This window comes from Psammomys obesus, unplaced genomic scaffold (genome assembly GCF_907164565.1).
Source record: "Psammomys obesus unplaced genomic scaffold, mPsaObe1.curated_primary_1811, whole genome shotgun sequence".
NCBI lineage: Eukaryota > Metazoa > Chordata > Mammalia > Rodentia > Muridae > Psammomys > Psammomys obesus.
The window spans coordinates 20,828-47,814 of NW_026593914.1; the positions used below are offsets into that span (position 1 = coordinate 20,828).

At 44.0% G+C, this 26,987-nt stretch overlaps 1 protein-coding gene across 3 annotated transcripts in view; it reads left to right on the top strand.

Moving 5' to 3' along the window:
* Sec23b (SEC23 homolog B, COPII coat complex component) overlaps positions 1-26,187 on the top strand; it is a gene marked incomplete at its 3' end in the record, with an annotated part of 32,950 nt that extends 6,763 nt beyond the window's left edge. For all 3 annotated transcript variants that reach the window (XM_055617478.1, XM_055617477.1, XM_055617479.1), the window contains 15 exon segments: positions 760-996; positions 1,116-1,201; positions 1,884-2,028; positions 2,446-2,604; positions 2,936-3,051; positions 5,437-5,560; positions 7,777-7,857; positions 12,250-12,339; positions 13,230-13,336; positions 16,336-16,489; positions 18,871-18,948; positions 23,633-23,794; positions 24,999-25,085; positions 25,497-25,652; positions 26,122-26,187. In XM_055617478.1, the coding sequence (XP_055473453.1) occupies positions 760-996; positions 1,116-1,201; positions 1,884-2,028; positions 2,446-2,604; positions 2,936-3,051; positions 5,437-5,560; positions 7,777-7,857; positions 12,250-12,339; positions 13,230-13,336; positions 16,336-16,489; positions 18,871-18,948; positions 23,633-23,794; positions 24,999-25,085; positions 25,497-25,652; positions 26,122-26,187 (1,848 nt within the window).
* Between the last annotated feature and the right edge of the window lie 800 nt (positions 26,188-26,987).

Here is a 26,987-nt window from a genome sequence, read left to right on the forward strand (position 1 = left end):
TGTGTGTGTGTGTGTGTGTGTGTGTGTGTGTGTGTGTGTGTGTGTGTATGTGTGGTGGTGGTGGTGTGGAGGTCAGAGTACAATCTGTGGAAGCCAATACTGCTACTTTGTAGGTCCTGGGTATTGATTTCAGGTCAGGCTCGGTTTGTTCTTTATCTACTGAACTATCTTTTCACCTCAAATTTTACCTTCTTACTGATGCTTCCCTCTCTCTCTATTTTTATTTTTTATCCATTTCCTTTTTGAGACATGTTCTTACTCTGTATTTCTGTCTGTCTTAGGACTCAGAATACAGATCAGGCTGGCCTCAAGTTCACAGAGATCCATCTGCCTTTGTCTCCTGAGTGCAGGGATTAAAGTTGGGCACCGGCATCCCGAGCTGTGATCTCTGTGTAACATAGGAACCTGCCGCCCTTCTCTATCTCAGCTCTTGCTGCCCCTGGTCTCCCTTCCCACGTTTGTTCCTCGGCTGGCAGGAACCTTTGTTCCTTCTGTTCAGTGATGTATCCCACAGTCTGCAGTAATGCCTGGCACATAGTAGGTGTTGAATACATTCTTAGATTTATGTTTATTTTGATGGACTCCAGGCCATTGAATGAGGTGATTAGAGGCTTACCTACACAGCCCTTATCCCCTGGATTTACAGGTATGGGGACTGCTGTTTTATGTCTGATGTGCTCTGCGCAACCGTGCATATACTGATCATCATATACCGTCTAAACATGTACTGATCATCATGCTGTTTTTCTTTTCCCGAAGCGGGGTGCTCGGTCCCCTCTGATCTTTCTCTATGTGGTTGACACATGTTTGGAGGAAGATGACCTTCAAGCACTCAAAGAGTCCCTGCAGATGTCGCTGAGTCTCCTTCCTCCAGATGCCTTGGTTGGTCTTATCACTTTTGGGAGGATGGTGCAGGTTCATGAGCTAAGCTGTGAAGGGATCTCTAAGAGTTACGTCTTCCGAGGGACCAAGGATTTAACTGCAAAGCAAATTCAGGTTTGTGCCTTGTAAAGAAGCAGGAGCAGGTCTGTCATGTTTACTCCTTACTTTTAATGTTAGTGGAAATTATAAAAACAATCTGTTTTGTTTTGTTGTGTTTTTTTTCCGTTCTTCAGGAGATGCTGGGCCTGACCAAGCCAGCTATGCCCATGCAGCAAGCAAGACCTGCTCAACCTCAGGAGCAGCCTTTTGTTTCCAGCAGGTGAGATACCAGTGTTATGTGTCTGTGGTATGCATGCCTGATGGCCCAGAGAGTAGCAAAAATAATGCTGGGACTTCTGGGTCCATAGTTCTAAGGAAAAAAAATTTAAAGGTTAATATCAACTAATTCACTAATACCACCTAAAGTTGATATTCAGGGTCTCATAGAAACATTTTTACACTATTCATTCTGTCCCCTCCTCTTTGATACATGGCTATTATCCTTGATCCTTAAGTGAAGCTGGTAAAACATAAAACACTTCTTTTGGGTACTTTTAAATAAACCTGTGAGCAGGCACTCACTTCATTCGGTTGGTTGAAAGCCTGTGGTTGCCAGAGACAGCCTCTCAGAAAGTGGAGTGTTTCTCTGTAGCTTCTAAGGCTGAAGGGATGTGCAAGCAGAAGCTGCAGTGTGGAGAAGACTGCATAAACAGGGCTTAGACTGCCCACACCAAGCTTATTAGGATTTTTTTGCCTTCTAAAATTTAATCCAAGTGACTTTTTTCTTTTTAATTTGATTTTTGTGATGTATGCATAAATTTGTGATTATTAGATTTTATATTATATTTCATACTAAAATTGCTTAGAATTGTCTTGGTGACAGTTGTGACTTGGTGGCTGAGGGTTGAAGGTCAAGGTACTTTATTAAATCACAACTGATGTGCCCTTTTGAAATCATACAGATTTCTACAGCCCATTCACAAAATTGACATGAACCTCACAGATCTTCTTGGGGAGCTTCAGCGGGACCCATGGCCAGTAACACAGGGGAAGAGACCACTGCGGTCCACAGGTGTTGCTTTGTCCATTGCCGTTGGCTTGTTGGAGGTAATTCAGATTTTATAGGGACCTCTCAAGTCATTCAGGCAGTTCTTGCTCCTGGTAGCTCTGTTGGAAAATTCCTGTGCCTTAAGTCATCCTGTTGTCTGTATCAGAAAGTATTTCAGTCATTAAATCCACGTTGAGGAGAACCTCGTTAGTTTGAAAATGCCAAAAAGCTATTATGAAACTCTAAGCGAACTGGAGCAGTGAAGAGTGCAGTCACTAACACAGTGGAAATGCAGAGGCCTCTGGTGGGGAGAGAGTAAGCGCTGCCTCTCTTGCCCTGCAGCACAGCGAGGACCGAGAGCAGGGGAGGCAGCAGGAGTGTGGAGAGAGGCTTCTTTCGAGTCTTTGTAGACCGGAATCGAAACCATACTCAGGTGGAACTGGATGTTTCTGCCATGATCTCTACTCTGTTTCTAGGGTACGTTCCCGAATACCGGAGCCAGGATTATGCTTTTCACTGGAGGGCCCCCCACCCAGGGACCTGGCATGGTGGTTGGAGATGAACTGAAGACTCCTATTCGTTCCTGGCACGATATTGAGAAAGATAACGCGCGGTTCATGAAAAAGGCAACCAAGGTAGGTACCGCGGGGTTCGAGCTGCAATTGCAGGCCCACAGCCAGGTTTGGACCGCTGCATGAATGACGGCTACTTTGCCGAGGTCAGCAGGTTCTGTGGAGTGACGCTCTTCCAGATCTTGGCTCCTGTTGACTTACTGACCTCACCTGACTACTTAGAATGAATGTTTCTAGAGTGTTGAAAGAGCTTTGAGTCTAAAGCTGTGTTTTTGTTTTCATGGCTGTTTATAGGCAGCGGACTCCATGCTCCTCTTCTCAATTGCATCATTAGGTGTGTTAAGGCCTTGGGAATTATGCTTCTGTTTCCTAAAGATAGTTCTCGTTTTTACAGCACTATGAGATGCTTGCTAATCGAACTGCTGCAAATGGTCACTGCATTGATATTTATGCTTGTGCTCTTGATCAGACTGGACTTCTGGAGATGAGATGCTGTCCGAATCTTACAGGGTATGTTGACTTTGAACACCTGGGGAATATGTTAAGGGGAGGAGTGCATGATGGAGTCCTAGAGGTGGGAGGCCAGCCTCAGGGTTGTCAGGTCACTCTGAGTTTTGGACTCACTGGCTGAAATGGGAATGTGGGCCTTGTGGAGGACGAAGCAGTGCTCAGAGGTCTCAGGATGTCACTGAGGACAAGTTGCATCAGGGTGACTTTATTCTTTGAAGTTGATGAAATTGTCTGTGGACCAGGCCATCATGCTAGCATGGAGTACCCGGCCCTCAGCAGTACATGTCCTGTGTTAATCAAGTAAATAGCATCTGAGTGCCAGTGTCATGCAATTAGAAGGCACTTGACCTGGCTAAGTGACCCTGAACTAATGCTAGTCACACTGTCGCCCTACCTTTGCCGCCAAGTCAAAACTGCCCTCAAGTGAACTAGGGAATGGATTCTCAGCTTGCAGTGATGCTGGACCCGGAACCTGAAGGGCTCACAGGACCCAGTTAGGCATGTTCTTTGGCTTTCCTCAGACCTTCTGAATCAAAGCTGTTGGGGAGCAGCTGTCTCCATTTGGGTGCTTGTGAAAATGCAGGAATCACTGAGGTGGAGCAGTGTATCTGAAGCTCAGCTACACATTAGTGCCACGTGGGGAACCTTAAACACTCTAGTGAAAGGAAAGGAAAGAACAAAACAAGCTGCTTTGTCTGTCGTTTCCTCCAGACAGTCCAATATTACTAACATGGCCTGGACATCAGCATTCTCCAAAGTTTCCCTCCAGTGATTCTAACATAGAACATAGAGTAGAGTTTGAACACATACAGCCTTGGCTTCTTTGGAGGCTCATTAGAAGTGCAACCTCTTAAAACGTTTTTCCCACTTGCTGAATCAGAACCTGTGTTTGTCCAAGATCCCTTTGACTGGAATACATGGCACAGTTTGAGGAGGAGCATCTAAAGAGCCATGTGTGTGGATGGGGCCTCTGCATCTCTTTTTCTTTTTCCTCCCCCCCCCCTTTTTAACTTAAAACAGAAAACAAACAATACCACAAGTGCAGCAAGATATCTCAGCAGGGAAAGGTGCCTGCCTGCTACCAAGTCTGAGACTTGAGTTTAGTCCTGTGGAAGGAGACAACCAACTCCTGCAGGTTGTCCCCTGACCTCTGTACCCTCCATGGCATATGCACACCCATACGTAAACACAAATACACACGTACATGAAGATGGTCGAGTGTCTTGGGGTGTGGGGGGGGAGAAGCACCAGAACGAGGAATGTGGGAGCCCAGGTGCTTTTGGCAGGGTGACTTCAGGCAAAGGCGCAGTGAGCATAGGCTGCACTAGAGGGGTAGAAGACGGTTTTCCGGGAAGTCAGTGCTGGTCCCAAAGTGCTGGATTTCCCTGATGTGTTGCTGTGCTTTTTCCCTTTGAGCATCAGTTCACAGGGCCACATGAGGACTTGCTGATGCCTGGAGGGGAAGGGAGAAATGCTGGACACTGCTCAAAACATTATTTAGGTGCAGAATGATATGGAAGAGAACCCAGGATGTGTTTACTGCCCCCAGCCATGTGTGTGTATGAGAAAGAGGGGGCGGGGGACAGAGAGACAGAGACTATCAGTAATTCACTGTAGCTGAATTGTTGTTTGAGGTGTCACTGTGTAGGGTGCACTGTCCTCCTGCCTCAGCCTCCCGAGTGCTGCCCTGTAGGAGTGCCACCTAGTGGGATGGTTGCAGATGCATGGGAATTGTAAAAGTGAAGGAATGGAGGGAGAGCAGTCTGTCCATCTTCATTCAGCATCCCTCAGGGCCACATCTTACACAGTGCATCACTCAGCTTCAAGAATGGCGCAGTTCCTTTGCGGATTCTCCTGCATTTCCCCCTGATGGTTTCGTTTTTCTTTGTGTGTATAATCGGCGAGATTTTACCATCTCTGTACATTTGTGTATACTGATCAAGATACAGAATTGGTATCTTAAAATATTTAAAAAATATTTTATATTTACTTCTTTTGTTTGTGTATGTGTGTGTATGTGGATGCCATGTGCCGTGGCACTTGTATGGAAGTCACAGGGCCACCTGTGGGAGTTGGTTCCTCTCCTCCACCATGTGGGTCCTGGAGGGTACCCACTGAGGCACCTTCTCAGCCCCTAGAGTCGTTTTAAGGAGTCTTGTTTAATGTTTTTGCCATAGTTTCTTCACTAAGTACAAACTGAACTTAATGTTTTTCATTTAAGTTAATCAGTAGCACCTGTGTGAACATGGTTTGTTTTGTGTGTGTGTGTGTGTGTGTGTGTGTGTGTGTGTGTGTGTGTGTGTAAATTATTGTTTGTGAATCCTAAGGGAACAACTAATGGCTTCCAATCCTCTTAAATGTATACCTTCCTCCTTTCTTACCTAGAGGCCACATGGTGATGGGAGATTCTTTCAACACTTCTCTTTTCAAGCAGACATTCCAAAGAATTTTTAGTAAAGACTTCAATGGAGATTTCAGAATGGCGTTTGGTGCTACCCTGGAAGTAAAGGTGCAGTGGGCTTTTAGAAAAGTTTTATTTTAAATTATCTGATATAATTAGCTAATGGAATTTCCGTATGTACGTGATAAACATTTACTTCTTTAGTATTTATTTGAGTCAGGGTCCCATTGTGGACCCTCAGCTGGCCTGGAACTCACTGTACAGACTAGGCTGGCCTGAAACTCTCAGATTTGCCTGCCTCTCCCTCATTGTGCTCTCTACTGTCCCAGTCATATTATTGACTTTTGAAACTTTACTGGGATTAGTGTTTTCCCAGTTCAGTTTAGACACTGCAGCCTCAGCCTAACAGACATAATCTTTAATGATTACTTAAAAGGATCCAACAAGACAGCTGTTGCAAATTATATTGCCTGCTGTTTTTTATTCCTTTGCTTCTCACAGATGACCTGTGTTTTCATTAACTTTCTAAACAGAAGATTTCTCTTTTCCCTCAGGCCCTGCTCTGCTTCTCCCTGCTTTGGGATGGTGGAGTTAGAGGGGTGTGGAGTGGGTGTTGGCTGCTGTGCTGTGGCTTGAGGACATGGCTAGTGTCCACCTAGTGGGCAGTGTGAATCACTGCATTGCACTGAGTGGGGTGTTGTTTAAGAAGAACCCGGGTATTCTAATAGCATTATGGGTTCCAGCTTATATTTCTTTGTAGAAAACATAGTTTTAGACAGCCAACTTTTAAGTAATAGAGAAACCATTAAAAGGGGCTGTTAGAAACTGTGAGAAGAGAATCAGAGGAAAGCATTAAATTATCTAGGATAACCTTTAACAGCTTTTTTTTTTTTTTTTTTTTTTTAAGATAAGGAAGAATGGACTGAGCACATACTTTTAATCCTAGCATTCAAGGCCAGAGGCAGGTGGCTCTCTGAGTTTGAGGCCAGCCTGGTTTATAGAGTAAGTTCTAGGACAGCTAGGGCTACACAGAGAAACCCTGTCTCAAATCACCCTGACTCCCCCACCATAGAAAAAGAAGGATGGACTTCAATAAAGTGAATTCAGATTTCAAAATATCCATGTATTCAAAACAAAAATCCAGAGGCAGAAGAATTCATGAGTTCAAGACCGACCTGGTCTATGTAGTAAGTTCCAGAACAGCCACCTGCATAGAGGCTCTGCCTCTCCCAATCCCCTCCTGCCCCCCCCCCCAAAAAAAAAAGAAAGAAAGAAAAAGAAAAGAAAAAAGAAACTCTCCATTGGTTTCATCATTATGTTGGGATTTATGAATTAAGTATTTTTAAAGCAATACAAAACAATGCTTACTGGATAAAAATATGTCAATAAGAATATGCATGATATTTAGAAAACAGTGTAATATAGTTGGTAGACTACATTTTCTGTGTAGAATAGTTTTGAAGGTTGAAAAATGAATTGAGTTGAAAATGCTACCTGGCCAGCTATGTTCAGCATTCTGGCAGAGGCAGGAGGATTGTGATCATGAGCTCACTTGGGCTATCTAGGAATTTCCAGGTTAGTCTCAGCTATTTCTTGGGGATCCTACTTCAAAACAAACAAATGGACTCTTTCTCTTTTGTTTTGATTTTGAGACAGTCTCATGAACCCAAACTGGCCACAATTCACTCTATACCGAGGCGGGGCCTTGGACTCTGCTCTTTTACTTCAGGCTGCTGGGCACCATTACTGCACCACTACACCTGTCCACTTATGCATTTTTTATTTGGTTTTGAGGCAGGGTTTCTCTGTGGAGCCTTGGCTGTCCTGGACTCACTTTGTGGACCAGGCTGGCCTTAAAGTCACAGAGATCCACCTGCCTCTGCCTCCCAGAGAGGGATCACAGTCATGTGCCACCATGCCCAACTAACGCCTGGTCTTCTTGATGTATTTTCTTTATGTAAAGATGTATTTATTTATTATGTATACAGTGTTATGCCTGCATGCACACCTGCAGGCCAGAAGAGAGCACCAGATCTCATTGTAGATGGTTGTGAGCCACCATGTGGTTGCTGGGAATTGAACTCAGGACCTCTGAAAGAGCAGCCAGTGCTCTTAACCACTGAGCCATTTCTCCATCCCCGTGGTATATTTTCTAAGGCAGATTTTGTTGAAGCTTTAATCAGCTCCTAGTGTTCTTGGAAAAGCCTGAGTGGGCAGTTAGTTAGTGTAATCTATTAATGATTTTCTCTGAGGAAATTTTTAGCTTTTGTTGTGATCATGGTGGCAGCAGGCTGGCTCTTAACTTATTGTGTAATTTGTTTCAGACCTCTCGGGAACTGAAGATTGCAGGAGCCATTGGTCCATGCGTCACTATGAATGTGAAAGGACCATGTGTGTCAGAAAATGTAAGGAAAACATTACCTTCAGCTGCCCTGGGGTAAAGACTTTTGTAAGACCGTGATGGTCTTGCATTGTGTCACCTGTGAGGTGTGCTTGTCTTGTGAGATGCTCTAACCTCACTGATGACAACTCCAAGAGGTAGTGTCATCTGTCCTTTTGTCCATCAGTCTGTCTCTGACCAGAGAAGGAAAATGGGAGTCAGAAAGGTTAAGCTAACCCTTCCTCAGGGTTGAAGCCGATCCAGAGGAGCTAGATCTCAGGTTCTTCCTATTGCACCTAATGTGTTGGTACTACCCCATGAGAACAAAAAGCCATTCCCTACAGCAAAGGCAGGCATTTGGAATTCTTCCAGAATAGCCCAGTGCTTTCTAACTTAGAGGTGGTACCCTGCCTCAGTCAGCTGATGATGAGCTTAGTACCAGGGAGCACTGAGTTGGTTGGGCAGTGGATGATACGGATGCACACACATTGCTAGTGCCTGAGAGCAGAGTGCAGTCATCCTTTGGGGTGAGTGGCTTTGCTGATAGCCCACATGCTCTGAGTATGCCTTAGCTGCCAAAAGGCACACATCTGGCCTGTGAGTTTTCTTCAGCCTTGGTTACATGCATTAAGTAACCTCATAGGTAAGGAAGCACGTCAGTGTTGCATCAAGGAATGAATTCAGAGACTTCCTCTTTGACTAGTTTGACCTCAAGCCAGCTCATGTTTGAATTCTTCTCTCTGCTCTCTGTGTCTTCTGTCCGTTTATAGTTATTGGCTTGTCTGTAATCTCTCTAGGTGTCTGTGTCATTGCTTGTCTGAATTCTGTCTGGTGTCTCACTGTCCCTTTGTCTGCTTGTCTCTGTTCTGTATTTATGAACAATACAGAAAGGCGGAAGGACCCCATGGCGGAAGGACCAAGGCCTTCTTTGCAGAAATCACTAACAGTTTTACAAGGGGAGAGATCATTTACTGACCCCAAGAGACCCAGAAGCACTCAGTCCTGCAAACAAGTTATGTCTGTATATTGTTTTCAAGAGACACCCCCTCTCCCCCGCTTAGACCTCCTCCCCCTCCCACACACACTACTCAGGGTCAGGGGCATGGAAGAGTATATAACTTAAGATTAAAGCATTGCATTTAAAAGCTGATTCATGGGCTATCCAAGGCAAGTAAGGTTGGTAGTTACTTTGTTTGTTTGTTTCTGTGTAGCCTTAACTGTTCTGGATGCACTTTGTAGACCAGGCTGGCCTCAAACTCACAGAGATCTGCCTTCCGCTGCCTCCCCGAGTGCTGGGATGACAGTGTGTACCACCACACCCGGTCTTACATTGTTCTTTTAAGGTCATAGCCTGTGATCAGGAGGTGTGTCTGGCAAAAGTTCAGTCTTTTTAAATACAAGAGGCTTTTCCCCCATAAAGTTGTATCATCACAGCCTGCGATATTCCTGGGATGTTGTCACACAGTCATGTCCCTCCTTTGTGGTCACCCACAGTGGGAGGGTGGACTCTTGTGGATTGAGGGTGCATAGCTACTACTTGGTAGCTGAGTGGACTGGGTAAAATTCTTAACAGTCTGTAAGTCAGTGTTTTTAGGAAATGGGAAAGGAACAGTAACTGTTTAAGAATGTTTGGAATCCCTCAACAGAGGAATGGATACAGAAATTGTGGTACATTTACACAATGGAAGACTGCTCAGCAATTAAAAGCAAGGAAATCATGAATGAGAACTAGAAAAGATCATCTTGAGTGAGGTATCCCAGAAGCAGAAAGACTTACAGGGAATATACTCACTCATAAGTAGATATTAGCCATATAATAATAGGATAAACATGCTAAAATCTGTACTCCTAAAGAAACTAAACAACAAGGAAGAACCTAGGAAAGATGTTCAATCCTCATTTAGAAGGACAAATGCGATAGACATTGGAAGCAGGAGAAGACAGGGAACAGGACAGGAGCCTACCACAGTTGGCCTTTAAACAAACTACTGATTGAGGTTTCAAAGCAGAGGCTGAGACTTCTAGCCAAACTTTGGGCAGAGTGCAGGTAGTCTTATGAAAGACGGGGGCGGGGGGGATGGAAAGACCTGGAGGGGACAGGAGCTCCAAAAGGAGACCAACCGAGCCACTAAAACTGAGCCCAGGGGCACCTGAAGAGACTGATACCCGAACCAAGGACCGTGCATGTAGAGGATGTAAAACCTCAGCTTAGGTGTAGCCCATAGACTCTGTCTCCAAGTGGGTTCCCTAATAAGGGGAGCAAGGACTTTCTCTGGCATAAACTCAGTGACAGGCTCTCTGATCACCTCTCCCTGGGGGGGGGGTGAAGCCTTGCCAGGCCACAGAGGAAGACAATGCAACCAGTCCTGATGAGACCTGATACACTAGGGTCAAATAGAAGGGGAGGAGATCCTCCCCTATCAGTGGACTAGGGGAGGGACATAGAAGGAGAAGGAGGAGGGAGGGTGAGATTGGGAGGAGACAAGGGAAGGGGCCACAGCTGGGATACAAATTGAATAAAGTGTAATAGATGATAATAAAAATTAAAAAAAAAAAAAGAATGTTAGGAATAAATGAGGTGCACATTTGTCCTTGTGTTAGGACAAGGACATACTGCAGGTTATATGAGCTGTCCATTGTCTCTCTGTGTCACTGCTGACATTGACAGTGACTCTATAGATCAAATTTTGTTGAGCTTGGCAGGAGGTTACTCCTTGTTTAAGCATCTCTGCAGTCCTTGGCTGCGGCAGTTTTGCCCAAAGCCCATCTTGAGATTACCTGTCTCAGTGTGCCAAGTGACTTGTACCACCCGTTTTCCTTGGAGGTCTTTGGAAGGCTGCCCCTACACCAGAATGCTTTCTGTGAGCTTCAGAGTCTCCTTGATGCAGCTTCCTCGAGTAGTTTTAAAAAGATACTTTAAAAAACTGCAACTGACTGCTTAGCTTTCCAGTAGAATTCAACGTTGAAAGTGTTGGTTGGGGTCTGAGGAAGCCAGAAAAGGAAAGCACAGCTTTCCGAGGTCCGAGGACAAGCATGGTGTATTCCTGTGTACATGGCCTTTACCACCAACGGGTAGTATTAGTGTGCCACAGCTGCTGGTGCCGGTTTACCCTCCCTGTGTACGTATGATCTGGCATGTGTGCTTTATCAACAGTGTTTACAAAACCTTTGGAAATAATTTTCAGAGGTCATGACACTTGGTTCTTTATTTTTTTTTTTTAAGATTTATTTATTTTGTACACTATGTGTCTGCATGCACACCTGCATGCCAGAAGGCACCTGATCTCATTATAGATGGTTGTGAGCCACCATGTGGTTGCTGGGAATTGAACTCAGGACCTCTGGAAGAGCAGCCAGTGCTCTTAACCTCTGATGCTCTTAACCATCTCTCCAGCCCGATACTTGGTTCTTAAGTAATACAGTGTGCATGTTCTAAAAGTAAGGATATTCTAGCATTTCCTCATTTCAAGTCTGAGAACAATGAACAGTAATCTTGCCGTAGCATCTAATTTGACAAATACCTGCCTTCTCTCCCTAGTTTCCTCCTGAGTGCTGTCTGTGGCTATTGCTCAACCTGTCAGCACTGCTCTCAGGTTTTTCAAACCCTAGACTAGCCCTCCTTTGCTTTGTTCTTTCTGTTTCTGTGCTTTTATTTTTCCAGACACTGATGATGGAGGCAGTGTTGAGTGTATTCTCTGGAGTAATCTACAGTCTTCGGTGTCTGCTTCCACACAGTGGTGGTTAAACTGCCACTTTCCTCCCTGGCTTGAGAGAAACAGAAGTTAGGTTTAAAGATAAACTGGACTCTGGTTAAAGCTTTTGTCTGTTACATGTATTTTCTGGATGATCTGCAGCTCTCTATTTATTATTCTAATAGTGTTAGAAAAGCAAGTGCAACTTTCAAAACAATGGATAATTCTTTCTCTTTATTCTTTCCCAATCTTGATATGATTCTTTGTTGACTTCCGTATTATGTACTATATGCATATTATATGTATTAAAATGATTTAGAGTGCCAGTATAAAAAGCTTAGTTTAAAAGTACTATAAATGTAAACATTAAGACTCCTGGCTGGGTGCAGTGGTGCATGCCTTTAATCCCAGCACTCAGAAGACAGAGACAGGCGGATTTCTGTGAGTTTGAGGCCAGCCTGGTCTACAAAATGAGTCCAGGACAGCCAGGGCTCTTGCTACACACAGAAACACTGTCTTGAAAAACAAAACAAAACAGAATAAAACAAGACTCCTTCTGCTCTCTAATTACACGTTTTCTCGATGTTTTCACTCAAATTTAAAGTTTTAGCTTGAAGTAAATGTTCAAAGTGACCTACCCTGATCATTTAGTGATTTTCATTTGTAGCTTTCCTTGAGGTTAATTTTTATATGTGCCTTTTTGAAATTCCCCTTCTGATCTCTAGGAACTTGGTGTTGGTGGCACAAGTCAGTGGAAAATCTGTGGCCTAGATCCCTCGTCTACTCTTGGCATCTACTTTGAAGTTGTCAATCAAGTGGGTAGCAATATTTTTCATGTTATAATGTCTTCTGATTAATTAGGAGGTACTGTCTCCCATCCTAGTACTACTTTGGTATCATATCAGCCATTGGGCTAATCTGGTGTGCTCTTTTTAAATTCCCTCCAACGTGTAGTTAGAATTAAACAGCAGACCACTTTGTCCCCTAATTGTTGAGTTGGCAAGGTCCTGAGATGAGTACTAGCTTTTCTAAGCCATCATAACTTATAAGTTTTTGAGTGTGAGTTTTTCCCCAATATTGTTATGAAAAATTACAAACATACAGAATAATTGAAAGGACTTGTACACTCATCACCTGTAAAACCACCAGCTAGATTCTGTAGTGAACATTTTACTACAGTTGCATTGTTAAATATCTGTTGCTCCATTTTACTTTTGATGTTCTTGTGGGTAGAGGGGCAAAGAAGCAAGGTGTCTTGTAGACCCAGTGTGGCTTTCAACTTCTGATCCTTCTGCTTCCAGATTGAAAGTGCTGGGAGTACAGGTGTGCGTCTCCACTCCTGGCTTATTTTTGATGTGTGTCAGAGCAACTTACAGGCATCAGTGGCTTTCATCTTTAAATATCAGCACTAGTATCATCTGGAGTTCACTTTTATTCCTTCTGATCCTGGAGACTGAACCGAGGGCCTCATCTATTGTACACACATGATCTACCACTGAGCTGCCCGCCCAGCCCCAGTTCATTTGAGCGTGCTAATGTTCTGTCTTCTGCCCCTCTCCTCTGCCATTCGGATAAGAGTTATATACAGAAATACCATAGAACATGCCACTGGAGTGTACCAAGGACCTTACCTTAGTGCTTTAGAAGGGCTGGGTTTAAATCTTGCCTATGACAGTAATCACTTGTGTGGCCTCTCACCCTGCAGCACAATGCCCCAATTCCTCAAGGAGGCAGAGGTGCCATCCAGTTCGTCACCCAGTACCAGCATTCCAGCACTCAGAAGCGCATCCGAGTGACTACCATTGCCCGAAAGTGAGCATCTTGTTTACTTCCTCTTGAGCCAAGGCTGATGATTTTCTTGTGAGAGTTTTAATTTCTTTGAGTATATCTTTCTGATCCTCTTAGATGGTTCTCCCAGTTCCTTGCTGACTCAAAAATGATCAGCCATTTTTGGCTAACCCAACTGAGCCTTTACACACTTACCTAGATGAACCAGCTTTCAGTAGGAATATAGTTTCTCAAAAATTATTTTTCAGCGAGGTATGGAAATTATTTTTTAGCATTTGGGGATTCAAAGGCAGGTAGATCTCTGTGAGTTTGAGGACAGCAAATCCAGGGCAGCCAATGCTACACAGAGAAACCCTGTCTCAAAACGAACCAGAAATCCTCGAAATATTTTTTTTCATTATTTTGTTAGGTAAATAAATCATGCTTCTTGTTAAAGATGTAAACAGAACATAAGTGCAGTTGGCCCTCTGTATCCATCTGCTTCATAACCGTAAATTTGGCCAACTTGGGATGGAAAATATTTTTTAGCATTACATATGTATTGAACAACTTCAGACTTAAAAAAATTATTATTCCATAAACAATACAATATAAGAGGTATTTGTATAGCATTTACATTGTTAGTGGTAATGTAGAGATGAGTAAACGTATGTATGAGAATGTACTTAGACGTGTACAAATACCATGCCATTTTAGTTATAGTTGTTTACTTAATTTTATGTAGCCCTGCCTAGCCTGGGACCTACTTTGCAGACCAGGCTGGCCTCGAAATTGCAGAGAACTGCCTGTCTCTGCCACCCAAGTACAGGGATTAAGTACATGCACTACCATGCCCAGTGGTGCTATGCCATTTCATATCAGTGACTTGAGCATCCAGGAATTTTGAGATCTGAGTGTGTGGGTCCTGGAATCAGTCCCCAGTAGTTAGTGAGAAATAACTATTTACTTACGGGTGTTTTTACTTAACTTCCCGGAGTTAACTCTCTGTAAATTTAACTGCACACCCCCATTTCTGTGCTCCAATATACCATATATGTATGGCAGCTTATTTCTTCTGTCTCTGCCCGTATATCTGTGTTTGTGTGTCTCTCTGGTTTGCATGTCTCCTCATTTATCTTTGTTAATGGGACTTCATGTGCTGTTCTAGCAATGTGGCTTTTGTGTTTTATTTTTAGGTATTCACACATGCAAGTATTTTCTTTTCTCCCCCCCCCCCATTTTTTTTCTTTCTTTCTTTTCTTTTCTTTTCTTTTCTTTTTTTTTTGGTGATGTTCTCCACATTACCAGGGATTGAACCCAGGGCCTCTCTCTCATGCTCTGTCACTTTACAGAGCTGAGCTATAGTCTCAGCTCCAAGTATATTTCCTGTTCGTCATTTCATAGAGGTGAAATTTCAGATAACGTCAAACTACTATCCTAAAAAGTTGATTTGTTCTCTCTTCAGTATGGTAAGGAGAGCACCCTGCTACCTCATTAATAGTGGATGATATTAATATTTCAATGCAAATAGTAATATCTCATTTATATTTCCCCATTTGTCAATGAGTCGAGTACTTCATGCTGTCTTTTCTGTGACAGAGCCTGTTCTGATTAATTTCTTGTGCTATGAAAAAGTACCCTGACAAAAAGCAGTGTAGGAGAGAACAGGTTGATTTTTAGCTTACAAGTCCAGATTATAGTTCATCATTCGGGGGAGGTCATGGTGGCGGAAGCTGGAGGGAGCTCGTCACATCTGCAGCCAGTCCACGGCTGCCTACTACTATAAATGCATGCCTACTACTCAGCTCTGTCTTCCTCTCCACAGCCTGGGACCCAACCCAGGGAATGATACCACCCATAGTGGGCTGCGTCTTCCCACCCCACTGAACGAGAAATCGGGGGTTAGAGCAATAGCTCAGTAGTTAAGACCACTTGCTCTTAGAGAGGGCTGTAGGTGGGTTCCCAGCACCCATGCTGCATGGTTCACAACTGCCTGTACCTCTAGTTTCAGAGACCCAGTTCCCTTTTCTTACTTTCTTACACAGGAACATAAAAAAATGTATTAAAAAAAGAGAGGAAAAGGAAAAAAAAATAGTCCTTCTAGGTGTGCCAGCCTGATCTAGGCAATCCCTGATGGAGACTTCCTGGCTGCTTCTAGGTTGGGTCAGGTGGACAAAGCTGGCTGTCTCCAAGCCTTTGGCCATGTTTTATAAAACCTTTTCTTCTCCCTCCTTTCTTTTTTCCTTCCTTCTTTTCTTCGTTCCTTTGTTTCTTCGTTCCTTCCCTCCTTCCCTCTTCCATTCTCCCTCCCCCCCCTCCTTTCTTGTTAGGCTGGCTATGGACTCACTATGAAGTAGAGTGTAACCTGAGCTCCTTATCTTTCTGCCTCCACCTCTCAAGTGCTAAGTTTACAAGCATGGCTTCAGTGCTCAGATGTTTGAGACGTATCACTTTTCATTGATTTGTGGAGATTATTTATGTAATTTTGGCTGTGCTTTTCTGTTCCTGGCAGTCTTTTATCTTAGTCACCTGAAAAACTCTTATACATGTTCTTAATTAAATTTTCCCTGGAGGTGACACTGGGAAGTCATTTTGTAAAGTTGTAAACACTTAGATTTTTAATTTCTGTTTTTGTTTTTGATACAGGGTTTTTCTGTGTAGCACTGACTATTCTGAAACTCATTCTGTAGATTAGGCTGGCCTTGAACTCAGCTCCACCTGCCTCTGCCTCCCAACTCCTGGGAATAAAGGCCTGTGTCACTCCCACCCAACACTCAGATTTTTGTAAGGATTGACCTAGAGGACAATCCTAGATTAAGACTTACCCTTTGTGCCTGTCTGGTGGATTATGGGAAAGCTTTTCTTTTGTGCTTTTAGCCTTCAGACAATACCTGAGCCTGACTAAAATGACTGTCAAACTTGCTTAGTGAAAACACAGTGCAGCCTTGTCTTGGACAGAGGAATGGGATCTGGGCTTACTGAGGGGAGATCTAGCCTCTGGTAGTTCCCGGTCAGAGTTGTGGTACTCACTCTGGAACTGTCAGTTGGGCAGATGCACAGAGTCAGCTGAGGCACATAGAAGCATCATTTGACCAGGAGGCTGCAGCAGTCTTGATGGCACGGCTTGGAGTGTTCCGCGCAGAGTCAGAGGAGGGGCCAGATGTGCTCCGGTGGCTGGATCGACAACTCATCCGACTGGTAAGATGGGAAGAGGGCATTGAGGTTAGTCTATGTGTCTCTTCTACCTTTGAGAAAAGAAAATTCCCACCTAATTCTATTATTTTTTTTTAAGTTTTAAAAGTATTTGTTTATTTGTATGTGTGTATGATGGAGTGTATGTGTGTGCACCAGGTATGTGTAGGAACCTGTGGAGGTAAGAAGAAGGGGTTGGGTCCCCTTGGGACTGAAGTTATGGGAGGTTGTGAACAGCTGTGTTGATGTTGGGAACCGAACTCATCATCTGCAAGTGCTCGTAACCACTGAGACCTCTTTCTAGCCCCAAAGCCTATTATTCTCTATAGTCAATCGGCAAGAATTTAACATTTGCTCACTTTAGGCCAACAACGAATTCTTAATCCCAGCAGTTGGGAGGTAGAGGCGGGTACATCTTTGTGAGTTCGAGGCCAGCCTGGTCTACAAATCAAGTCCAGGACAGCCAAGGCTACACAAAGAAACCCTGTCTCAAAAAAAACGAAACAAAAAAAAAAAAAAAAAGAAAAGAAAAAGAAAAGAAAAGAAAGAAAGAAAAGAAAAAAGGAAAACAGTGAGTTCAGGAAAATACTTTACGTATTTCTCCAGATCTGGTTAGGAGAGAGAACAGGCAGAAGAAGCTAGGTGTGACATAGGCTATAATCCCTGCAATGGAGAAGTGGAGGCAGGAGGCAGGCGGCAGGCTCGAGGCCAGCATGAGCTACGTATACCTTGTTGAGACCCTGTCTGAAAAACAGAACAATTAATAACCTAAGTAAACACAAGTAATAATGTAAAAGAAGGAATATTGTATTGAAAGTCTTTAGGGTCGGGGGTAGAGATCAGTGGTAGGGAGCTGGCCGAGCATATGTAAAGCCTTGTGTTCCAGGAAACACAGGCTATCAGCTAAAGCAGGGTTGACTATCAGAAGTGAGGAGAGCTGGGTATGGTGGTGCAGCACTGAGGAGGCAGAGGTAAGGTGGGTGTCAAGGCTTTTATGGAGCTATCTTTCTAGCCCACCTCATTCTCCACCTTTGACATGTAGTAATGTTTCTTTGATAACTTGACTATGAACTAGAGGACTTAGTCCAGGAGAGTGACTATGGAGTTGGTGGAAGTCCCAGGTGGAGCTTGGGCAACAGTGAGGTGGGGAATTGAATGGTGTTGGTGTGCTTTTTGGGTTCATTTGTAGAAGAAGCAGTGAGGATGGGACAGAGGATGAGAACTAACCTGTGGGCAGTCCAGAGGAAGATGGGGAGACTTGAACCCAGGGCTGATGGGAAGGAGGATGAAAAAAAGTAAAGCGGCTATTCTAGCAGCTGAAGGAGAAAGGTGTTTTAAAACTTATGTTTCTGTGTGTGTGTGTATATGTGTGTATATGTACATGCCATGATATGCAAGTGGAGGTCAGAGGATGACTTATGGGAGTTGGTTCTCATCTTCCACCATGTAGATCCCATGTTGGCAGATTTGCTGGCAAGTGCCTTTCCCTGCTGAGCCATCTTGCTGGCTGAAGGAAGTTTTAAGAAGGTTGGAAAGACAAAGGGCTTGTCCTGCTAGTAGCTCAAGAACATGAGGACTGTGAAAGCACAGCAGCATTCACAGGAGAAAGCTAATTATTAGGAATAGGGTTTTCTGAACACCCCACAGCCTAGGTCTCTAATGGCTGGAAGGAGTGTTTGATCAGAATAAAGGCAAGGCTGGACATGGTGGTACATGACTGTACTGTCAGTACTCAGAAGGCAGGATAATCACCTTCCACCTGAGGCTAGGATGACCCTGTTTCAAAAAGCATAACTAACTTACTAACACAGGAATACATTCTGGCTAATAGTTGGTTTTCATTGTCGCGCAGGGTTTTCATATGAGAGGTGTCTCAGCTCACTGAACACATCTGTGGTCCTAGGGTTGTTTTGAGAATTAGAATCTCGCACTCTTCTCCAGAGAATCTCTTCCCCTTCAAATTGTGAAGATAAACCCAGGGCCTTGGGAATGCTAGCTCTGTGTTGACAAGATCTGGTGATTTGTCTACCTTCATGCTGAGATATGCTGCTCTACAATTCCTGAGAAGTAGCACATTATGTAGCTCTTTGCTCTGGGATTTTCTTTTTCTTTTCTTTCTTTCTTTCTTTTTTTTTTTTTTTAAGGATATATTTATTTTATGTGCATCTGTGGTTTGCTTGCATGTATGTCTGTGTGATGGTGTTGGATCCTCTGGAACTGGAGTCACAGCCAGTTGTGAGCTGCCATGTGGGTGCTGGGAATTGAACCTGAGTTCTGTGGAAGAGCAGCCAGTGCTCTTAACCTCTGAGCCATCTCTCCAGCACGGTCTGGGACTTTTCTAGGTGACACTAATTTAGACTCTTTCTCTTCCTGTTTTCTTCCAACAGTGTCAGAAGTTTGGGCAGTATAACAAAGAAGACCCCACATCTTTCAGATTGTCAGACTCCTTTTCTCTGTATCCTCAGGTAAGAAATATATTCTTTTTTTATTTTAACATTTTTTTATATTAATTACAGTTTATTCACTTTATATCTGAGCTGTAGCCCCCTGCCTTATTCCTCCCAATCCTACCCTCCCTCCCTTTTCTCCTCCCATGCCCTTCTCCAAGTCCTCTGATAGGAGAGGTCCTTCTCGACTTCCATCTGACCCTAGCCTATCAGATCTCATCAGGAGTTGCTGCATTGTTTTCCTATGTGGCCTGGCAAGGCTGCTCCCCCTTCAGGGGGGCGGTGATTAAAGAGCCAGCCACTGAGTTCATGTCACAGACAGTCCCTGTTCCTATTACTAGGGAACCCGTTTGGAGACTGAGCTGCCATGGGCTACATAGGAGAAGGGGTTCCAGGTTATTTCCATGAATGGTCGTTGGTTGGAGTATCAGTCTCAGAAAAGATCCTGTGCCCAGATATTTTTTTTTTTTTTTTTTTGTTTCTGTTGCTCTCCTTGTGGAGCACTTGTCCTCTCCAGGTCTTACTATCTCCCCCTTCTTTCATAAGATTCCCTTCACTCTGTCCAAAGTTTGTTTATGAGCCTCAGTATCTGCTTTGATACACTGCTGGGTAGAGTCTTTCAGAGGCCCTCTGTGGTAGGCTCCTGCAGATGTCCCTCAACTGAGGAATAGATACAGAAATTGTGGTACATTTACACAATAGTATACTACTCAGCAATTAAAAACCAGGAAATCATGAAATTTGCAGGCAAATGGTGGGAACTAGAAAAAACCAGCCTGAGGGAGGTATTCTAGAAGCAGAAAGACACACATGGTATATACTCACTTATAAGTGGATATTAGACATATAATATAGGATAAACATACTAAAATCTGTACACCTAAAGAAGCTAAGCAAGAAGGAGGACCCTGAGTAAGAGGATCAATCCTCACTCAGAAAGGCAAACGGGATAGACATTGGAAGAAGGAGAAAACAGGAAATATGTTCTTAATGATAACTATAGAAGAACGGATGGTTAGAACTGAACTTTTCTTGCTTAGGAGACAAGGAAGGCTTATGGCTTAAGACTGAATAGAGTTACAGGCTATCTCCTCTCTTCTGAACCTCTGCTGAAGCCAGTCAAGTGTCTGGTACTTGGATAGGGCTATGTGCGTTATAGCCCGTATCTGGGGTCCTGGGACTTCTGGGGGCCTGCATCTGAGCACTTGATGCTATGTAGTAGAGTGAAAGAGCCCTGGGCTGGCCAGCCATGGTGGGGTGCCAGCATTGGCCCTGCTGCTGCAGATCGCAGATGACGTCTGAGGCCTCTGTGGGTCTTTGTTCCCTTGTCTTTAGAAGGGAAGAGTTGGTCTGGAGCAGTGATTTGCAATCTCTTGAAAGCTATGAAACCCCTTCCTTCAGCGGACTGCTTTCCTTCAGAAGCCAGAGTGAGAAGTAGACAGAGCTGAGGCTCCTCTGGGTGTGCCTTCCACCTGGATCCACTGGGTTCCACTAGAGCCTCCACCCCCCCAGGGGCACTGGACTGGAGAAGTCCTGTAGTCTCCAGGGCCGCACTCAAGAGAAAGAACATCTGTCCCCAAAGAAATCAGCCAGGGGCGGTGTGTACGAGAGGCCTACTGTGGTCGGGGAGAGGATGAAGCTGTGGGGTCTGATGATGCACTCTAAAAGTCAAAGGACCAAGGAAGAAGGAGACTGCAGGAACAGGAATGGCAGGTGGTGTATGTGTGTAAGAGAGAGAGAGCAAGGGAGAGGGAGGAAGGAGGGGAGGGAGGAAAGGAGGGAGGGAGGGAGAGAGAGAACTCAGAACATAGCTTGCAGGGTGGAATGAGGGCTAGAATAGGGGAGAGGAGGACAGTGGTGACCCTGATGGCAGAGTAGGCCAACTTGGCTAACTCTAGAAAGTCTCTAGAAAATGAAAATGCGCCTTGAGAAGTAGAAGCATCCTGAGGTTCCAAATATTAAATCAAGGTTCTTAGTAGTAACCATGACGGGCACTCTTGTTTGCAGAATAAACACTTGACAATAAACCAACCTCTAGTTTACAGGTAAGGAAACTGAGGCACCAAGGAGTGTGCAGCTTCCCCTCAGTCAGCCTGCAGTGCTGACTGGCTGAGCAGGACTCTGATCCAGGCTCTCTGGCTCCTGGCTGCTACCCTAGAGTGCTCTGTAGATGACGACATGAAAGCCTTTGCAGCTGTTGTCTCCAGACTGTGCTCCTTCCTGTGGAAGCTCTTTAAAAAAACCAACCAAAACAATGGACTTTTAGCTCAGGGCTGACAAATGGCTCAGACATGAGAGTGGTGGCTGCGCTTTCAAGGGCCTAAATTGGTTCCCAGCACCTCCATCATGTGGCTCACCACTTGTGGCTCTAGCTCCAAGGACTCAGCATCTTATTGTGGCCTTCCTGTGTGCCCACATGGGACACACACACACACACACAAAATAAATCTTAAGGAGAAATGACTCAGAGGCTAAGAGCACTGGCTGCTCTTCCAGAGGTCCTGAGTTCAATTCCCAGCAACCACATGTGGCTCACAACCATCTATAGTGAGATCTGGTGCCCTCTTCTGGCCTGCAGGTGTACATACAGACAGGTCATTGTATACATAATAAATCTAAAAATTAAAAAAAAATAAATAAATCTTAAAAATCTTATCTGGGGACTAGAGAGATGGCTCAGCGGTTAAGAGCACTGACTGCTCTTCCAGAGGTGAGTTCAATTCCTAGTAACCACATGGTGGCTCACAACCATCTATAATGAGATCTGGCGCCTTCTTCGGGTGTGCTGTGAAAACAGAGCATTCACATACATAAAAATAAACAAACAAAAAATCTTGTTTGGCCCAGGAGATGGTGGTGACACATGCCTTTGATCTCATCACTTGGGAAGTAGAGGCAGGTGGTGGATCTCTGTCAGCTCGAAGCCAGCCTGGTCTACAGAGCAAGTTCTAGGGCAGCAGGACTATACAAAGAAACCCTGTGTTGAAAAGTCTTATCTGGAAGGGCTAGAGAGATGATGGCTCAGTTGTTAGTGCGAGGGCTGTTTTCCCAGGATCTGGGAAAACAGCTCGATTCCCAGTACTACATCAGGCGGCTCACAATTCCAGAAAACTCCAGCTTCAGATCTGACCCCTGGGCTGTGTGGGCACCTGTATTCACATGCCCTGATCCCCTCAGTGAAAACAAGATTTATTTTTTATTTATATATAAATGTTTATATATTTTATTTATCTATATAGAAAATACATTTTTTAAGGAGAGATGCCTGAGCATTAAGAGGGCTGACTGCTATTCCAGAGGAAACAGGCTCAATTTCCAGGACTCACAGGGCAACTAACAACCGTCCGTAACTCCAATTCTAGGAGATTAGGCTCCTCTGGCCTCTTTGGGGACTGCATGCACATAGTACGTAGGCATAAATGAAGGCAGAACACCCATACACGTAAAATTAGCGTGCGCGCGCACACACACACACACACACACACTTAAAAGACCAAGTTCTTAAAAAAAGTCCTAGCTGGGCATAATGGCACACACCTGAAATCCTAGCACTTGGGAAGTGGAGACAGGAGGATTATGAGTTCAAGATTAGCTCAGGATATAAGATGTTATCTCAAAAAAGCAAACAAACAAAAAACCCAAAACAGCAACAATGCCCACAAAAACACATAAAAAGACACTAAAAAGAATGATCATGAGACATTTTTAAAGTTGTGGTTGAGAAAAGAGAAACTTTATCGTCTTGGGGCATTAGGGCTCCCCAGTGTGTAGGTAAAAGCTGGGCAGACGTGACAGCTCTCCATAATCGCAGTGCTCGGGGGTCAGAGACCCTGTCTGCATGGCGAATTGCCTAACGAGGGCAGCCACTTGGCAGGTTCCTGGTTGGAATGAGAGAATCTGCCTCAGTAAGTGAAAGTGGAGGGTGGGAGAGAAAGACACAGGACATCAGCATGGGCTCTCCACATCTGTGGACACACAGGTGCACATACACAATTGCTTGGCCACACACATGGGTGTGTGTGTGTGTGTGTGTGTGTGTGTGTATATATATATATATACCACATGCAGGCAAAAAATTACTTTTTAAAAATATTTGTCTGTGGAGGTGTATGTGTGGTTATATGCACGAGAGTGCAGTGCCTGCAGGAGGGCAAGGGATCCCCGGAGCTGGAATTATGGGTACCTGACTTGGGTGTTGGGGGTGAATTCAGATCCTTTGCAGATCCTTAACTCTAGCCTCCAATGTATCGCCTTAGCCCCTTGAAATGTATCATTGTAGAATGTGTAAACGTGTGTGTATATGCATGTATATGTATAACTGTATACTACCACAGTATTAAGTACATTCACACTCTTGTGCACCAGATCTCTATGATTTTTTGTCTTATTGAGCCAAATGTGGTGACACACATTTGTAATTCCAGCACTTGGAGGGCTGAGGCAGGAGGAGCTCAAGTTTGAGGCCAGCACACAAGACCATTATGTCACAAGACTAGCAAAACCGACCTTGAATTATATACGCAGTAAAAGTCGTTCCCCATTTCCCTCCTCTGCTAGCTCTGCCACAGCTTCCTTGTGTCTCTGTGAACCCACAGATTTTTTTTCTCAGAGTCCAGGTCATGTTCTGGAGATCCAGAGCAGATGGGCTGTGCGTGTCCAGCATCGTAGGTGTAGTCATTTGTCTTTTTCTTTGTAAATGCAGTTCATGTTCCATCTGAGAAGATCTCCATTTCTTCAAGTGTTTAACAATAGTCCTGACGAATCATCCTATTATAGACACCATTTTGCCCGTCAGGATCTGACCCAGTCTCTCATCATGATCCAGCCCATTCTCTATTCTTACTCCTTCCATGGACCGCCAGAGGTAAGGCTGAACATACATGCTTTTCTAAGAATGTCTGACCTGCTCATGAGGGGCTTGGGGGTTTGTTTTTTCCTTGATCAAATACAGTCTTAGAACAGAACTATGAATCAAACTTTGAGTTTATAGTAACTTTATATTGTTTCTGAGTATTAAAAGATAGGAAAATCAAAAGATAATACTGAAGCTGTTTATGTAGGTTCGTGGAAAGCAGGAATACATTGAAAGAAACAAAACAACTTAAAACCCACAAGGTTATGAGTTCACATACCTTGCCCAGTAATTCCAACCCTTGTGAAGTATCTGAGAGAAATATAACTATGAATACAAAAAAGGTTTTATGCAAAGAAAAAGAAAATGAACTACTGTGAGAAAATTCGGAGCTGGTAGAAAGCTTCCCTTGAGTGCATGTTCTGGCGCTGAAAAAAAAAAAGGAATCAGATGGCAATTTTAAGTACTCATAGAAGGAAAATTGTTAAGTATGCTAAGAAATAGTTACAGAACTTATCTAAAACAGTAAAATATAAAAATGTTACATGGTAAAAAAAAATCAGTGTAGAAACTTCTTAGTAAAGAATGCATGTGACAAGCAGTCTGAAGAAAGACAACAGCCTTAAAACCTAACTGAACAATATGTGAGCAAAAGTGAAACCATCCCGAGACATGTGCAGGAGTGGAGAGCAGTAACAGAGAGGAAAAAGTGAGAAGATGCTTGCGGAGTGAATGGCGAGCTCACAGATCTGGCTCTAGCAGGCTCCACCTGGGGCTAGGGAGGAGGGGAGTGGGCCAAAGCAGGGACACCTTCGGAATGCATGAGTGGAGTATGGCCCAGCTTGCAAACAAAGACAGTAGAGGTTTTAAACTAAAAAGACAACAGAATGAATTCTAAGTTAATATACCAGAAGCCTAGAAAAATAAAGAGAATTGTAGTTCTAGTACAAAACAGAAAGCTCAGAATTATGTTTTCGCTTCTAGACTGCAAGACAGCATTAGTCTGTCCTCAGTTGATGAAGGAGCGTCAGCGGCCTTCTACCAAATCGAGAGTTAGACCTACCAGCTACCAGTTTGGGGAGTAGACAGTAGCAGGGTTCCTGTGCTGGAACCATTTGTAAACGTCTTCCTGGCTGTTTTGTGGATGTGTCCGTGTGGGGTTGGAGTACCAGCTGTGTAGAGAAGAAAGACCAATGGCAGTTGTCTTTTTCCATAGCCTGTGCTCCTGGACAGCAGCAGCATTCTAGCTGACAGGATTCTGCTGATGGATACGTTCTTCCAAATCGTCATTTATCTCGGGGAGGTAAGGTGATGTTCCCAGTTTCTCTCTTGACTCCCATTTTGTTTTGTCTCCTGTTATTTACTTCAGTTTATTGTGTATACACGCATGTGAACCTATGGTCAGAGGGCAGCTTAGGGGAGCCATTTCTCCCCCACTATCGGGGTGATGGGGCACAGACATTCCAAGGCCACTGTGGCCAGAGGACAACCTGAGCAGTCTGCTTTCCTCCTTCACCACTGGGTCCTGGCATCAGGCCTGGTCCTCGGGGCCTGTCTTCAGGTGGGCTAGAGTGTCAGTTTGATGGTTAATACTCACCATCTCAGTGCCTTCTCCTGTTTTGGATGGTGCTAGTGGGAGAATGTCACAAGTGTCAACGAAGGCTGCTAGGAGTGCTTCAACAGCAGTTTTGGTTGTTTTTGTGTGTGTGTGTAGACTATAGCCCAGTGGCGGAAAGCTGGGTACCAGGACATGCCTGAGTATGAAAACTTCAAGCACCTTCTGCAGGCACCACTGGACGACGCACAAGAGATTCTTCAAGCCCGCTTCCCAATGCCACGCTATATCAACACAGAGCATGGTGGCAGTCAGGTGGGTGAGCCCGTTCCAGCTCTAGTGGATTGTTGTTGTTGTTCATGAGCTATTTTGTGGCTTTTAGTAAATAAGCTACTTACAGTTTTATGTGGTGGCGTAAATTTCCATACAGGTGATCTTTCAGCTGTGATTTCTGTTTTGCTTTGGTTGTTTATTTCCAGGCTGGCCTGAGACTCACTATATAGTGCAAGTTGGTCTCAAACTCACGATCCTCATACCTCTGCTTCCTACATGTGCCATGCCATGCCTCGTGGTGACATCTTGTTGAATGAATGCACTAAATATAAAAGTAGAAGATTGTCAATATGTCTGGATCATTTGTAGGTGGCAAGCCAATGGGCTTAAGATAAAAGCAATAAATTTCTAAAACGCAAAAATAAAAAATCTAATTTAAACAAAGAAATGTTGTAAAAGCTTTACTTTTTTGTGCACTAATATTTTTAATCTTTAAAATATTTTTTTAAAGGCTCGGTTCCTGTTGTCTAAAGTTAACCCGTCTCAGACACACAATAACCTGTATGCTTGGGGACAGGTAAGAATTGTCAGGTATTTGGGGAGAAAGTCAAGCTATTTTATGTAAAGCTTGCTTGAGCCTATAAATTAGGCTTGTTTTGGTTTAGGGACTGAATGACTTGGAATTTTGTTGGGTGTGGCTGCTGTAACATATTTCCGTTGGGAGTGGGGTGCTCTCTGTGTGGGTCTTCTACACACAGTAGTGCCAGGGCTAGAATGCACCACTGTGGCCTCTGTGCAGCTTTCCTCATGCACATGGGACATGGCCTCAATTCTCTGTTGCCTGAAGAGCATCTCCTGCTCCTGTCATCTGTCCTCTGTTCACTTTCAGCCTGACTCCTCTGCTTAATTATTCTCAGAATTTCTTTCTCTTTCAATGATCCATAAAATGTTTTAAAATTAATTGGTTTTTGAGATAACTATAAGTTTGTCTGCAGTTGTAAGAAATAATATAGGGCTAGAGAGATGGCTCAGAGGTTAAGAGCACTGTCTGCTCTTCCAGAGGTCCTGAGTTCAATTCCCAGCAACCACATGGTGGCTCACAACCATCTATACTGGGATCTGATGCCCTCTCTGGCATGCAGGTGTACATGCAGATAGCGCACTCACACTAAATAAATAAAATCTTTAAAAAAAAAATTAAAAGATTAAAAAAGAAAGAAAGAATACAGAAAGTTGACCGTGGTAGTACATGCCTTTAATCCTAGCACCCAGCTGGCAGAGGCCGGTTTGGTCTCTGAGTTCCAGGCTAGCCAGGGCTATGTAGTAAAACCCTGTCTCAAAAAAAAAATCAAGTCATAGTAATACAAAGAGATCCTT